This window comes from Coniophora puteana, assembly GCF_000271625.1.
Source record: "Coniophora puteana RWD-64-598 SS2 unplaced genomic scaffold CONPUscaffold_10, whole genome shotgun sequence".
Taxonomy (NCBI): domain Eukaryota; kingdom Fungi; phylum Basidiomycota; class Agaricomycetes; order Boletales; family Coniophoraceae; genus Coniophora; species Coniophora puteana.
Window position 1 is genome coordinate 237,480 of NW_006913062.1, and position 14,858 is coordinate 252,337.

The 14,858-nt window shown below is 53.6% G+C and overlaps 3 protein-coding genes across 3 annotated transcripts; 1 reads left to right on the plus strand and 2 right to left on the minus strand.

Annotated features, from left to right (window-relative positions):
* Positions 1-1,048: 1,048 nt before the first annotated feature.
* CONPUDRAFT_107933 (dehydrogenase E1 and transketolase domain-containing protein 1) lies at positions 1,049-5,621 on the minus strand. Its single transcript, XM_007773067.1, has 17 exons — positions 5,266-5,621; positions 4,407-5,036; positions 4,177-4,342; positions 4,038-4,108; positions 3,676-3,979; positions 3,605-3,610; positions 3,362-3,524; positions 3,273-3,307; positions 3,111-3,213; positions 2,803-3,042; positions 2,560-2,732; positions 2,364-2,484; positions 2,251-2,307; positions 2,130-2,190; positions 1,975-2,075; positions 1,743-1,916; positions 1,049-1,673 (listed from the first exon to the last, which is right to left on the minus strand). Exons 1-17 carry the CDS (start codon positions 5,495-5,497, stop codon positions 1,203-1,205), a joined length of 3,108 nt encoding a protein of 1,035 aa, XP_007771257.1. The 5' UTR covers positions 5,498-5,621; the 3' UTR covers positions 1,049-1,202.
* Positions 5,622-6,151: 530 nt separating this feature from the next.
* On the minus strand, positions 6,152-7,559 carry CONPUDRAFT_156178 (HAD-like protein; the record flags this gene model as incomplete). The annotated part of the gene is made up of 5 exons (XM_007773068.1): positions 6,152-6,674; positions 6,750-6,990; positions 7,050-7,316; positions 7,368-7,402; positions 7,459-7,559. The coding sequence occupies 5 exons, from the start codon at positions 7,557-7,559 to the stop codon at positions 6,152-6,154; spliced, it is 1,167 nt and encodes a 388-aa protein (XP_007771258.1).
* A 5,272-nt stretch (positions 7,560-12,831) lies between these two features.
* Positions 12,832-14,605, plus strand: CONPUDRAFT_127671 (uncharacterized protein; the record flags this gene model as incomplete). Its single annotated transcript, XM_007773069.1, has 8 exons — positions 12,832-13,150; positions 13,236-13,299; positions 13,361-13,479; positions 13,538-13,699; positions 13,765-13,972; positions 14,030-14,055; positions 14,122-14,280; positions 14,333-14,605. Exons 1-8 carry the CDS (start codon positions 13,142-13,144, stop codon positions 14,603-14,605), a joined length of 1,020 nt encoding a protein of 339 aa, XP_007771259.1. The 5' UTR covers positions 12,832-13,141.
* Positions 14,606-14,858: the final 253 nt, after the last annotated feature.

Here is a 14,858-nt window from a genome sequence, read left to right on the forward strand (position 1 = left end):
TCGCCGTCCAAAGAGGTAGCGTCCCGATGCCAATAGGGCCAATGGGGATAACAACGGTGCCTCCCTGTGACGACAGAACAATTAGATGCTCTACTACACTCCAGGACCAGCTATCAGTGGCCATGAGCGAGTAGTTCGTGAATGATATGCCTTTCATGTACGGACGGTCACCTGCCATATCGGACATCCTGCTATTGCGAGGGGCTTCGCCATTGATCAGGAGCAACGTTAGTCGTAACGCGGATTCCGCGATTCCGTCCTTGCTCACGGACTTGAGGATATCTGCCATGAGTCCCACCCGTAGGCCAAAGAGCAAGTCCCAAATCTCTTCTGCTATATGTTCGAGTTTACGAAGCTGAGTGACCGTGTCATAGATGGAATTGGGAGATGAATGGAATCGGATGACCCCTGTTGACCGATAGGGGAGTAGGATACCGCCGTCCGCACCCTCAAAACGCAGAACAGGCGATGCGATGGACATACTCGACCAAGCTGTGATGCTGATAGATGGACAGGCTCTGACCCCTCTGGAGTGGGCACGAGGTCCATCCCACCTTGGCACTTCGCCTGATCAACCTCCGCACTCCATGTCATCCATGAATAGTCTCCAATGACGTTAGCTGCCTGAAAAAGCTCTCGGAGCATGAGGGTGAAAGGTTTATCATAGGATGGGACAACCGCATCTGCAAGGTTGCAGACGCCAACCATGGAATATACCATCATATCGTGCTCCACGCTCGCATCGAGACGCCAGACACAAGCGATCGCTTCGCCCAAGACAGCGGCCTCACTGCCGCAGTGGAAGGACGGGTATTCGTAGATAGGATGTTCCGCAATCACCGTGTTTAGACATCGCTCGTAGACGAGGCATCGGTTTGTGACTTCACGGGATCGGAGGCTCATGAGGCCACACGCATGGCCAAGCGTGTCTGTGGGTTGTTTGCCGTCGCTGTCATTGCAGATCCATTGCTTGAGGTCAGCCATTCCTTCTGGTCCCTGTGTCAGATCAGAATGAGTGTCGGCATGTGCATGAGCGCTTGAAATGGTGGTTATAATCAAAGAATTGGCTTTGTTTGGCGTTGTTAGATACAGGTCAATTATCGCCTCCGTGTATGCGTCTATGTATGCACATGCGATACAAACAGTTCGAGTTGGCGGTTCCAATGCAATAGAATCATCCCGTCTTCATGCACCCTGCTCCGTTACAGACCATCGAACGCTCCCTCCAGCACGCACTTCTGCTGTGCCTGATAGAACTTCCCAATGCCCGGCGCAGCAACCGCGTCCTCCCTGCGGCCCTTGTACACCAGCCGCCCCTCGTATCCGAGACCCTGCAGCACGCTTTCGATGCGCGGCGCGACATGTGCGTATGCACCCTGGTTTCGCGGCTCCTCTTGCAACCACACAACATCCTTGATCGACGAAGCGGAGAGGTAGCGATCCAGGACATCGCGCACCTCCATAAAGGGGAAGGGGGAGAGCTCCTCAACGCGCACGAGGGCAACGGCGTCGTCGAGGCCCCGCGCTGAGCGTTCGCGGACGATGTCGTAGTAGAGCTTGCCGCTGAGGAGTACAACACGCTTCACGGAGCCTGGTTTGGAGATGGCGGGGTCGTCGAGGACTGGCTTGAAGCGAGTGCCGGGTGCAAGGTCTTCAAGGGAAGATGAAGCAGCCTAAAGGGGAATAAGCATGGGGGGTATGGTCAGTGATAATGTTCGTTTCAAGTACAAGACGATACGTACGGGTAGGCGAAGGAGTGTCTTCGGTGCGGCCACAATGAGCGGTTTTCGGTAGTTCCGGCGGATCTGACGGCGCAGGAGATGGAAGTATTGTGCAGGTGTTGTGGGGAATACGATATGCATGTTCGCGTTTGTCAGCGGTTCAGAAGGGTCATTGATGTATCGGTCGTTGGAGAGCTAGCAGCAAAGGGAAGCGTCAGTATGGTATACCATTCTGGTTCATCAAGCAACTGACCTGGAGGAAACGCTCAATGCGCGAAGACGAATGCTCCGGACCAGCACCATCAAGTCCGTGTGGGAGGAGCAGGACAATGCCACTCTGCTTGAGCCATTTCGCTAGAGATGTCTCATCAGCTAACGGCTTTTCATGGTTGAACACCTGAAACTCACTCTCTGCTTGCGAGATAAACGTGTCGATGATGACCTGTGCACCATTGAAGAAGTCACCGAACTACAAGCCGTAACATCAGCAATTGCAACGACAGACAAGGGACGAGTCATGTTGACTTACCTGAGCTTCCCATATGGGTAGCACGTTCGGTCGCTCCCAGCTAGCACCATACTCAAACTAAGTATAACCAGCTCAGTTTAACCGCGCCCAAAACAAAGAAGGGCAAGACGCACCCCAAGCACCGCCATCTCGCTCAACGAGCTATTCGCCAGCTCCAACGTACCCTCCGACCGCAGCTCCGTATTCAGCGGCACGATCACGCCCTCCGTCTTCTGATCCACGAGCATCGCATGTCTGCACAATGAGCCCACATCAGCCACACATCATCGCAGCGAGAGAGAGATCTCCACAGGAGAACATAATACTCACCGATGGGAGAACGTGCCCCTCCCCACATCCTGCCCCGAAATCCGCACGTCCGTCCCCTCGCGCATCAGCGACCCAAACGCCATCGCCTCTGCCGTCGCCCAGTCCATACCTACGCCCTTGTCGATGCTCTGCAGCCGCTTCTTCACGTGCCGCTGCAGGCGCGGATGGATCTCCTGTATCATCCCCGAACACGCCGTCAGAACCGTTTTCTGTTATCCCAGTGAAGACGAGGGCTAAACGCACAAATCCTTCAGGGACAGTCACACTCGCCCGCCCGACCGTCTTCAGCTCGTCGAGCTGTACACCCGTGTCGGGCGCGTGATCCGCCTCCCTGCTCGCGGGCCAGACCATGCCCTCCCATTGGCCCGCACACATCGACGCGGACGGCTTGTGCGACGGTACGGCTGCGAGGGCGGATTCGAGCGTCTCGTGGTACGAAGCGCGGACCTTGCTGGCTTGATCCTCGCTGAGAGCTCCGGATTTCTGGGCGGGCCAATTTAGCTCAGTAAGGAGAACAGAGATAGGAAGGGCAGGATGGCGCAGAGACGCACAATGAGCTGCGCCTCATACATCCCGGGCACGGACTGCCGGGACCGGATCTTCTCGTACATCCGCGGCTGAGTGAACGCGGGCTCATCGAGCTCATTGTGTCCCCTGTGAACATATATGTTAACCACTGCTCGATCCCACTGCAAGTACCGGACAAAACGCACCAGCGACGGTAGACGATGAGGTCAATCACGATATCCTAATATCGTCATCAACACGGAGCTCCCGAGAACAAGAGAGAACAGAGACACACCTTGCGGAAATAGTTACGGTACTCGAACGCAACCTCAACCGCGCGGACAACGTCTTCAGGATAGTCCCCATTCACATGAAGAACCGGGCAGTTGATCATCTTGGAGATATCCGACGCATACAACGACGACCGCGCGCTCGACGCAGGCGTCGTATACCCGATGCTACACAACCAAAATCAATCGCATCACCAGTCAGCACTATCCTGACGGGGCCGAGCAGCCCCCCAGCACTCGCGACGTACTTGTTACTAAGAAAAAACAGCCAAGTCAGCTTCCATTTTTGAGAGGAAACACTGTGCACCGCAACACCCACTTGACAACAATATGCACACTCCCCCCACTCGTATAATGCGGCAAATTGCTCAGCCCAAGCGTCTCCATCACCACGCCCTGGCCCGTAAAGCTCGCGTCGCCGTGCAGCTGCACGCACATCACGCGGTCGCCCAGCCCGCACTCTGCCTCTTCCTCTGGACTCTGCGTCAGCCCGCTGGTGTTGCTGGTCCTCTGAGCGGAGGAGACGCCGCCGTCGGGGTTGATGGACTTGCCCTTGGAGAGGGATTTGAGGAGCGAGAACTGCTTTGCGCGGGCTTTGCCGAGTGCGACGGGGCTGATGGCCTCTGTTTAATCATACGTTATGAGCTTCAAACACGAAGTAATAGGACGAAAGGAGCGTACCGAGATGAGACGGGTTGGGCTGCAGCGACACCTTGATCGGTCCAGGTGCACCCGCGTACTCGAGCGTGGGGCTTGCCACTGTAACATATACATATACATTTGTCTCAGCAACGGATCCTGCTCCGGGAAAAACCCAGACGCACCAAGATGACTGATGACATCTCCCGAAGCACCGAGGTCCTCCGGGATCTCAGCACCACCGCGGATCTTGTGGAAGAGCGCGGTCGGCGCGTACTCGAGGAGCGTCGAGAGGAGGTTCAGTCGTCCACGATGCGGCATCGCGAGAATAATGTGGCCGATGCCCGCTGCAACAACCAGAAGCAGTGAGCATGCATCCGCGCTTTTGGTGGAGGAGAACGGAGCGCGCACCTCGCGAAGCGGCCCCAAAGAGCGCATCCAGCGCAGGCAGCATGCTCTCCGCGCCCTCGAGCCCGTACCGCTTCAGATTCGGGAACTTGGCCTGTAAAAAGTGGTCCAGCACCTCGCTCTTCGCCAGCAGCTCGTGTATCCTCTCCGGCTCGACCTCGTCCCCGTGCCTCGTCCGCGGCCGCCTCTCTCCCGCCTCGCCCTCGCCCTCGTTCGAGGAAGCAGAGCGCCTTGGCGAATCGCGTTCGAGCAAATGCGCGAACCACAGCCTCTCCGACTTGCTCGGCAAGTCCATGTACTCATACGCGATGCGCCCGAGATACACCTCGCTCAGAAACCCAGTGATCTCCGCGAGCGTCCACCACTCCCCCTCCTCCCCGTCCTCCTTCGGGCCCTTGGCGCCAACTTCCGTCGCCTCGCCGACGGGCCGCGTCCACAGGATCCCCGAGACATTGTACGTCTTGCTTGGGTCCGTGAGTCCGTACCGCGCGGGATCGAGCGCCGCGACGCGCTCGCGCTTGAGCAGGTCGAGCGGGTCGATCGTCGCTGCGCGGTGCGCGTGCGTGCGCACGGCGTCGACGTAGCGCAGGAGCGGCGCGTTGTCTGCGCGGTTGCGCAGCTGGGCGGGCGAGTCTGTGAGGGGTTGTGTCAGTGCGTGTGTGCAGAGCGGGAGCCAAGGGAATGAAGGCAGAGAGGGACAGGGGTGCGCATGTACCATACGGCCACCCGGCCCCGGAACTGAGATCCGACGCGTCTTGTCACGGCTGAGCCCGTGCACGCGCTCATCCATGCAGCACCGCGCAAAGGCACATGGGGCGCGAAGAAAGATTGAAAAGCTGATGACAAGAGCGAAGGGACGTACAGTCTGGCAACACAAGCTCCCTCGCCTTGCGGAACCCAAACGACTCGTCGTGGTACCCTCTCGCAGCACCAGCCTGAGCGTTGACGAGCGGCACAGCAAAGCGCGACTGCGCGTCGAAACGAGCACCAGGCCTTGCCAAAGAACGCGCACGAAGAGCCAGAGGCCCGCGGTACGCGCCGACGAGGGCACGCCCGAGTGTCGTCCTGCCGGTGTGTGCTACGGCCCTGTGCATCGTATTTGTGTTCTTGCGTGAGTTCTGCGCTTTGAGTGGCTATATGCGTCGAGATCGTGATGGTCCGTCCGAAGGCGAGTGTGTGTTGATGATTAGCGAGGCAATGATGTGTGCTGTACTCTCCGGCGTTGGTCTGAGTAGCCGCCAATTAGTCTGTGCGGACACGAGTGGTGACTAGAGAGAGGGAGAGAGAGAAAGAGAAAGGGCGGGCGGGTCGGGAGCGAGAAATGGCTCGCTTGTCGGAAGGAACATGGTCGTTCTGCGGGGAAGCGTGACCGACCAAACGCGGGGGTGAGGTCTTTCTAATACATTTAATCTAACACTAATTCCCCAACAAGTGTCAGTCACCGAGCCCCAGTTCACTCCTGCTCGACCTGTTCCTCTGTTGGCAGATTTTTCCGCATTCTATGTCACTGAGAGTTATTCCATACAATGTTTGGAATGGTGGATAAATGGACGAGACGAAGAAGACAAGGTCCGTCATCTCGTCGCTAAGCGGAGTTCATGACGTAACACCCTCGATCTCAGCATCCGAGCATCCGGCCCTCGACAGTCGCAACGACGGCGACTCAGCTCAAACGATAAATCACAATTCTAGTCTATGTCTAAGTAACGATACATCGAAATCCAGGTGATACATCTCCTAGTCTCCACTCAAACCTCGACACCCTTCCTCGCGCTCTCCAACAACACCTTCACACTCTCCTCCAGCGTCGCCTTCGCCTTCTCCAGCGCCTCCTCCGCCCTCTTCACCACCCCCATCGCCCTCCCCACCGCCTCCTTATCCCCCGCCTTGCTCGCCTCCTCCGCCTCCGCAATCCCCACCTGCACATCCTCCACACTCTGCCCAATCATCGCCTTCGCAACCTCAACCCTAGCCGTCGCCTCGCGCCGCGCGTCGTCCTCCCCGCACGCCTTCACCCGCTGCACGACCGGCAGCGCCTCCGCGAAGCTCCGCACCCGGATGTGGTGGATGCCCTCCTGCCGGCAGAACCGCATCAGGTCGTTGTGCGTCCCCTCGTTCAGCTTCACGAACAGCACGTCCGCGTGCTTCGCCGCCGACATGTCCGACACGCCGTCCCCGAAGAAGAAGAGCGTCGGCCGCGTCGCCTTGTCTCGCGACACGTACGGCAGGATCGCCTGTGACTTGTCGTGCCCGTGGATTTTGCCGTCGGCGCTATCAACATGCAAGTACGATTAAATTATTGTTAGCTCGGGCCGGGTCAGAGAGTGAGGCCGCGGGGCAGCGCACCTAGAGTAGTTCTCGTTATCGTGGATGTACACTATCCGCCAGTGCTGCCCGTCCTTCTCCTTGTCGCACTTGACGACGTTGTTCGAGATGATCTGGATCTGGGCCACCTGCTCGGGCTTCACGAGGTTCGAGAGCACCGCGCGGATCGTCGGCTTCATCCCGCTGGAGACAATAACGACAGGGACACCGCTCTGCTCGCACCAGTTGTAGAACTGCGTGAAACCCGTGTCGAGCTTGATGTCTATCCGCACAGGTCAACGTCCATGAACGCCCAGGGCAAATCGGGTGGGGATCACTCACTCGCCCGCAGAAGCTGCGCACACTCCTCGAGCGGAATCTTCTTCGCGACCGAGTCCATCATCTTCTTGAACAAAAAGTTAAACGTGTGCTCCTGCCTGATCTCGGCCTCTCCGCCAGCAAGCGCAGCAGTCTCCTTCTGCCTGAGAATGATCACGTTCTCCTCTATCCGCCTGCTCCTGCCTTCGACGCCGCCCTTGGCGGTCGTCTCCGCATCGACGGTCTGGCCCTCGACCCAGTAGGGGTTGTAGCCGATGTTGTCCGTCATCCCTGCGTGCGGTCGTCAGTGCTCGCTACGATGAAAAGAGCAGAGAAACGTACAGTCGTTCGAGTCCATGTTCGTGATCGTGCCATCCCTAGTCAGAACGTGTCAGACGAGACTAGAGCAGGTGGAGCAGGGGATCGGGCACACCAGTCCGAGAGAACGACGACCTTCTGGTTATCGTATATCTTCTGCTGAGGGAACAGGTTGCTCGGGTCATCGAACTCGAGCTTGTACTCTTGAGTAGCCATATTGAGCGAGTGGATATATGCGTGCGTCGTTCAAATCTACAGGCGACAAAAAGTTCGCGGAAAGAACGAGGGGGGTATGCGCTGATGAGCCCTAAAACGCAATGAGCACGCAGATCTTATACTCCCCCGCGTCGAAGCCGTAACCACCGCCCCCGTCGTCGCGCGAACCGACAGTGGAGCACACGTACGTACTCTGAACGTGAACGCGGGTGTGCGTCAAGCAATATCCTTCTCACTAACGGCTTCGGCTTCGGCAGAGCAAGCGCTGATCAAGCGGAAGCGAGATCTACGAAAGCGATAACACGTCGATTTGGCGGGACCCCATTTCAGCCTCGAGTGTTCGGCGCGCCGAGAGTGCATGGTGACTTACGCGACGGAGTGGAGCACCGGTGGAGCACGTATGAAGTTTCAGCGGGCCAGATGAAAATGCGTGTGTGTCGTGCGTTTCAGCAGTGCCGACGAGCTGGGATGGGAAGGAGCAAGGTGATACGGAGACGAGGTATCCCTCGCCATCCCGTCCCGTCCTCCGTGCACGACGCACGTGGGATCTTATCCGATCGCCGATTCGTGCCGGATCGCGCATCCCCGAAGAACGTCCGATGGAGTTCTCACGCTCTGAACAAACGCGTGAGCCTTGAAAGCAGCTTGGAAACTTGATTTGTGCGCAAACTTTCAGCGTTCGAGTTCCAGGGTTTGTCATAAAATAACACAAGACAGTATTTAATAAGCAATGCGCAAAGTTACTAGCCGCGTGCCGCCTTGGATTCATCTCCGACCACTTCCATCTGGATCCCCACACCGTGACCCAGCTCAAGTCCAGAGTAATTATGACTCTGTTGCGCGGCAAATCGTACCGTATCCTGTGTTGTGACTATGTCACCCAGTAGCCGGTGAGCTTCGTGACGCCGGATGCTGAGCATCATATATGGCCCGATCAGGCAAAACTGGGCACCGTTGAGTGGACCCCCCACAATACTCAAGAGTAGAAGCCACTGTGGTGTGTTGGCCTGGATTTAAATTCTGTAAGGGAAACATCACAGCTGACACCTTACGATGAAGAATACCTGATATGAAGACATCGACAGTAGTCCCGTTGATACTGCATTGACCAGAAACGCGACAAAAGACCTTGTAATGGGGGGTCAAAATGTTAACCGCTGGACAAGGTTGTGAAAACTCCAATCGGCCCACTTACAAGATAAAATAGGTGATATTCCATCTAAAGATAGTACTCATAAAGCTCGAGAATGAATGGATACGGCTTTCCTCCAGATGCCTACAAAAACAGCACAGCGTCATGATGACGAGAGCAAGTTCGTATACTCCCAGAACAAAGTTTCCCGAAACCGCAAGCCATGTCTTCTGCGGTGATAGATTAGAGCCACAAGTTGTGCTATTAGTTACGGCGGTTAAATTCCCTACGACGTTAAGAGATGGAATTTTGCATCAGATTATTAGTCCGAACGGTCAGCACAAGGGACTCAGCGTGGTTTGAGCTATGCACCTTCAGTTTGCATGGGTAGAATAGCAACCAGAGTTGAGATGATGTTTTCGATTTGTACCATCGCGAAACTGATTGACAAGAGAGCACTTGCTGTCTTGGACCGCCTGGACATCGCATATACACGCATTGTCATCATGCCTGAAGCAATGGTTATGAAACGTTGAAGTATTCAGTATCCACAACTCTTGCCTTGTAACGTGAAGAGTAGAAGTATTGAAATTATGTTGAACAGAAGAATTAATGCATAACCTTTCACCATAGAATTTGTGAGATAATCTGTTTTGACCCACTCAAAGCACATAGTAAATGGCTCACATCTAGAAACATATGGGATATTAATCATGTAAGACAACTCATAAAAATGTTCCTCACTCGCCCCTATTGGCGGGAGATTCAGCATGAGTCAATTAGAAACAAGCAAGAAGACTCACTGTATGGGTATTGACGTTATCTGACACTAACAATATATATTAGTCAAGAGGCCGTTTCATACTTGACTTCGGCACTGAGGAACGAACTCGTGAATAACCTGTGCATGCATCATATGTTGAACAACTGAGCCTCAAGCAAAGCGGTAATAACACTTACGCTAGCCACAGTAAACCACCATATCTCAACTTAGAGTACGTTAAGCCACGCCCGAAATATTCATAGATTTAAAAGTAAAAATAAGCGCACTGTCACATAAAGCAGATTGAAGATTGTTGATCGTGGGTGGCGATGCTGGATAGTTTCTGTGGGATGAGTCTCGATATTGAGGTGATAAGTAGACCTGTCCTTACCCACACTAGGTCAACCTGTCATCAAAATAAATGTACTGATGAGTATGGGGTAAATGGATAAGTCACGTCCATGATTTACTTGCCTCTTGACCAAGATTTCGTACTAACATTCGGATTCGCTCACGCAGATGGTGTCCCAAAGGTAATCATAACTCACAATAGTCGTATAATATTAAAGCAGTGCTTGCCCCTGTGTAGCGACCAGACGAGTGAGATCAATGTGTCGTTATACCTAACGATGTATAAAACACCAACAAAATACATCTCTAGCAAGTGCGGAGATCAATGTATTTGCATCGGAGGGTGAGGTCATGTTTTGATCTGAGGAGTCGAGAACCCCGGGGGTGTTTGATGTCTACCAATTTCAACAATGAGTATATATACTTTTCGCACTCCCGCATCTAGGCACGCTGACATCTCCGCCGTTAGATGAACATGATTCAATCTTGTATGATCCAAAGTCAAATCAAGCCAACAACGATGGAAGGTCTACTTTTAGGCTAGCTTAATACATTCAAGCATCAAACCTCTCACGATAACAATAACCATGAAACTTGTTCCTGACGGTATCAACGTGAATATATTCCAGAATCAACAGTTTTCTAGCCCATCAACAGTTGGTGAAAGCTGCGGGTGTCTCCTCCAAAAATCAATCCCGGATTCGGTGGACTGCAAGCATGATTCAGAGTGAAATTAGCGTCAATGAATTGGGTACGCATTTTGGCACTTGGGTCTGACAGCTTTTTCTGGTCGAAGAGTTCCAAGCTCAGCAGAAATCTACCATCCCACGTACTGGTAAAATTGTCTAATCTAAAAATAGCTAAGTCTGTGCACTTGCTTCGATGGAATAAACTGCTACATTATAAGATAATAATCATGAACGCATGGCATCGGCGGCTGGTCTTGATATAAGCCATATATAGTACATCATTCAACTCCATAGATTTTGTTATTCTTCAGAGTCAATGAAGATCACGCGATTCCATATGTTGCGTGACTTCGGGCTAGGATGTTGACCGCAGGTTAACGTTGATCACCTGCAAGTGCAAACAAATGCCGTTGCAACTCACTACTCCATTAGTAATATCAAAATATAGTCAAAACCATGGTCACTCTCAACTGCTCTTCGAATCTGTAAAGATCTGCTGTGAACGTGGAGCCGCTGGTGGCAGTGGAATTGATACACGCGGCAACGGGTCAATATCAACGGTATGATGGATGTTCCCTGTCGACCAATGGGTACCCACTGATCACTAGCACATGAACTGACCACCGATAACTGTTTCATGCCAAGTATACTGTACGGCATCAACTTGATGCATAAGAGCCAAGCAGGTCTCAGAATGAGGCTGTAGCCACACCGATCTGAGGCTTGTTCCGATCCCCGTTTCCTATTTAGATGAGACCACGATAAGCCACTGTCAAGCAATCTTATTCGTACAGTTAACCTGGATTTTTATCAGGGAATGTATACCATAATACCTAGATTGTTACACAATAACTCTACGACATGACTGAATTAAGCAGAACGTGTCGAAGCGTCTATAGAGCCGCTGCGCGCGGCCGCTGGTGCTCTCGCTCATTGAGCCAGCTATGCGCAAAATACAGCCGCATCCGAGTGCACTAGAGAAGCCTTTGGAAGAGTCAAAGTATTGGTTAATAACGAAGCTAAGGCATTCTCGCCGAGCTCGGGTGCGCTCAAGGAGGAAGCACGTAAGATGTTCAACGCGGACTGCCGCAGCCCAATAAGCAGCCCATACTGCGCACTACGTGAGAACGAGGTTATCAATTATTTTATACGTTAACTATGAATACTCGTCGAGAACGGCTAGTGCATTACGACCAGGACACCACGAAACCGGTGCTATCCATACCCACTGTCTACAGACGTGTTTTCGTTGTCACCGGCAGGCTGGATGCGCGGCATGCTCGCGGATGCCAGGCTCAACAGCGACAGAGCTAAGCTCGCCAAGGTATACCACGGCATCGTCTCATCAGGGGACGCCCGCGCCTCTCGGGATGTATGTATGCCACCCACCCGCTGGGACAGACGGTGCTCATGTTAGTGGCGTCCGCCTAAGAAACGCAAGCACTCGGTCCCATTCTGTCGGGGCACGAAATAAGCTTTTTCGGTATTGTCCGAAGCACTACCCTTTGTGGCAACGACTGCGATGTACTCTGATGTACTATCCTTCCAGCGCATTACCTCCTAGGTGATCCATGTCGTTCTTCGCTCCTGCTCGTTGACGGCAACTTCTCCTTGAAAAACTTGTGTCAGGACGCGCTCCTGGGCCAAGGAATAGCATCATTTCCGCTCGTAACACCCGCCTTCAGGGATATTTCTGCTGTCCAGCCTAGGCAATTGAACCTTGGACCCTCTTTACATTCTTCCATTTGAAGCATCCTCCCATTGGAGAACGGTGCTATCCAACTGGAGAACCATGCACTGTTTACCTACATAGCGAGTACAACCTTTATCAAAAGACTATTGGTACTCACTGGGATGCTCTCTGATTCTCTGACTGTTGACGATACCGCTCTGCGCAAGTTCTCAGGACAGCCAATCAACCGCTTCATTTCAGCAACAGGGCGTCTTCTGGCTGATCATCGCATCAGAAGTCCGATATTCGTCATACCCATAGCAATGGCTGATTCTCACGCGACTTCTACTCTACGCGCTGGACGACCTTCTTCTTTGGATAAATTTGCCTCCCGACCTTTCGCCTCCGCGAACCTTCCGCTCCTGCGGTGTAATTAGACTTGACAGCGAAACCGCCATAGATGTCAATCTCCCTCCTTTCACCTATCAAGCTCGGCTCTACGATCTAGCTCCCTGCCGGGGAGAGCTTAAACATCCTAATGGGACAAACGGCATTGTCAGTGGCGTCCAATCGCCACGTTCAAATGTCACACGATCAACCACCACAGGAGAGCACGACCGAGCGCGGGTCCGACGGTGCGGATCGTCCCCTGCGCCACGTAAACCGTTGTAGGGCGCTCTCAGCGCTCACCTGCAGGAAATGGCACTTCGCTCCCGCGCATGCGTCAGCGGCCAGCGCGGGCCCTATGCCACTCCCGCCTACTGCGTCCGCGCCATTTTATACATATGACTTGTTCGGCGGGGGTACCCTGGCACCAAACCAGAGGTTTCGGTGTGCCGCCGCTGAGGAAGGTTAACGAGGGACTGCGGAAGAATGCGCCTTGGCTTTCTTTCGCTCATCAGATAAATATCTTACATAGATTGGCTAGTGCAATCGAAGCTCCGCGTGTTTACGTGCTTCGCACCGACGCAGTGGATGGCTCTTGTAAGGCGCACAATATAATCCGGTCGTCGTTCGGGTATGCGGGACTCATGTTTTCCACCCCTCCCCAACCCTCTCGTTGATGCAGCCCAACGGGATATCGCTGGATGCTGCCGCAATTGTGTCGACCGTGCTGGAGGGTATACTCTATGGTGCGTTATAAGTATCTCCTCGAGTATTTGACTATGGTCTGACGCGCTCTTGTACGAACAGTCTTCTCTTTGCTCCTTTTCCTCTGGACAGTCCACACCGTGCTACGTCGAAACAACACAACACGCGTGATTACATCCAAGATCATCATTGCCGCAGCCCTCCTAGTGCTCAGCACTGCCGTGCGTTCACACCTGCCTCTTCCAGGTCTGCCCATGTCTAATGCGTTCTAACATCCAGCACCTCGCTGTCAACGTCGTACGGACAATAGAGGGTCTAGTACTCTATCGCGATAAATATCCAGGCGGGACCGCCGTGTTCTTTGAGGACGTAACAGAATGGAGCTTTGGCGTTAAAATGGCTCTCTACCTCCTTCAAACACTTCTCGGAGACGGCATCGTGGTGCGTTTCAGGTTTCACCCTCTCTTAATCCTTTCCTGCCTTGCTCAACCTGCTTTGGCCGGTAGATTATAAGGTGCTATATCGCGTGGCACTCCTGGAAAATCGTCTCTATGCCCATTTTCCTCTGGTTCGCTCTCGTCCTCACAGGCGCAAGCTGCATCTTCTCGCTCGTGCACGACCCGGAAACGACGCGTACTGTCTTCGCGGCCGAGACGGCCGCATGGATCTCGCGCTTCCTCGCCTCAACACTCCTTGCTAACCTCTTCGCGACCGGTACATCTTTCTTTCACATTATCTCCAATGCACACCAATACTGATTCATACTTCTAGCCTTGCTTGTCTATCGCCTCTGGACCGTCGGCTGCAAAGTATCTTCCGCCGCAAGACACAGCCTCCAGCCGGTCATAGCACACGGGAGACAGAACGCATCAGCAGCAGACCCTCTAATGGGCTGGCGCCCAGCAACAGCCCCGCTCCTGCGCATCATCGCGGACGCGGGTCTTCTCTACTCCGCCACGCTTGTTGCGGTGCTGCTCTGCTACGTCACGAAGAACACTGGGTATTACGTCCTGATGGACATGGTGAGCACTCCTTCTGAGCGGTCTCCTGCAAGGCGCTGATTTAATTGAGTAGGCTGTACCTATCATATCGATCACGTTTTATATGGTCATTATACGGGTTTCGACACGTAAGGGGCCCGCAAGCATCACGAAAAGCGAGCTGGCGACGTTTGTAAGGCCGAGAGACAGGTGCACTTCGAAGAGCGGAAGTTGCCCGAGCTCTCCAATATCGCCAAGCTCTGGCGAGCGTCATAGTGACGTAGAAGAGGTGGTATCATTCGAGGAGCCTGTATACCCTATCAAGACTTTGCAGAGGGCTGCGAGCACAGATGAGGCATCAGCGTGACAAATTCCCTTCGAGGTGAATATGTAACTTAGATATATAACACTGTACTTTCATGAAATTGAAGGCAATACTCAGTTACTTCGTTCAGGTCCAAGTTACAAAAGCGCTGGCTTTGTGATATTGAGGCTGCTACAAAATTTTCATAGCAAGTACGCCTGAGTGTAGACAACCTGAGGCGAGACGATCACGCAGTTCTGCTCATGCGTACACCCGTGCATAAAACTGCTCAGATAGGGCATGTCATAACATGAAG

What these genes read in the sequence shown, in the direction of transcription:
- CONPUDRAFT_107933 (XM_007773067.1), bottom strand. Translation starts at nt 5,497, where the DNA reads ATGCACAGGGCCGTAGCACACACCGGCAGGACGACACTCGGGCGTGCC. An exon ending in GCCCAACCCGTCTCATCTCG is followed by an intron (nt 3,980 to 4,037) that starts GTACGCTCCTTT and finishes ATGATTAAACAG; the next exon opens with AGGCCATCAGCCCCGTCGCA. An exon ending in TGTATGAGGCGCAGCTCATT is followed by an intron (nt 3,043 to 3,110) that starts GTGCGTCTCTGC and finishes TGGCCCGCCCAG; the next exon opens with AAATCCGGAGCTCTCAGCGA.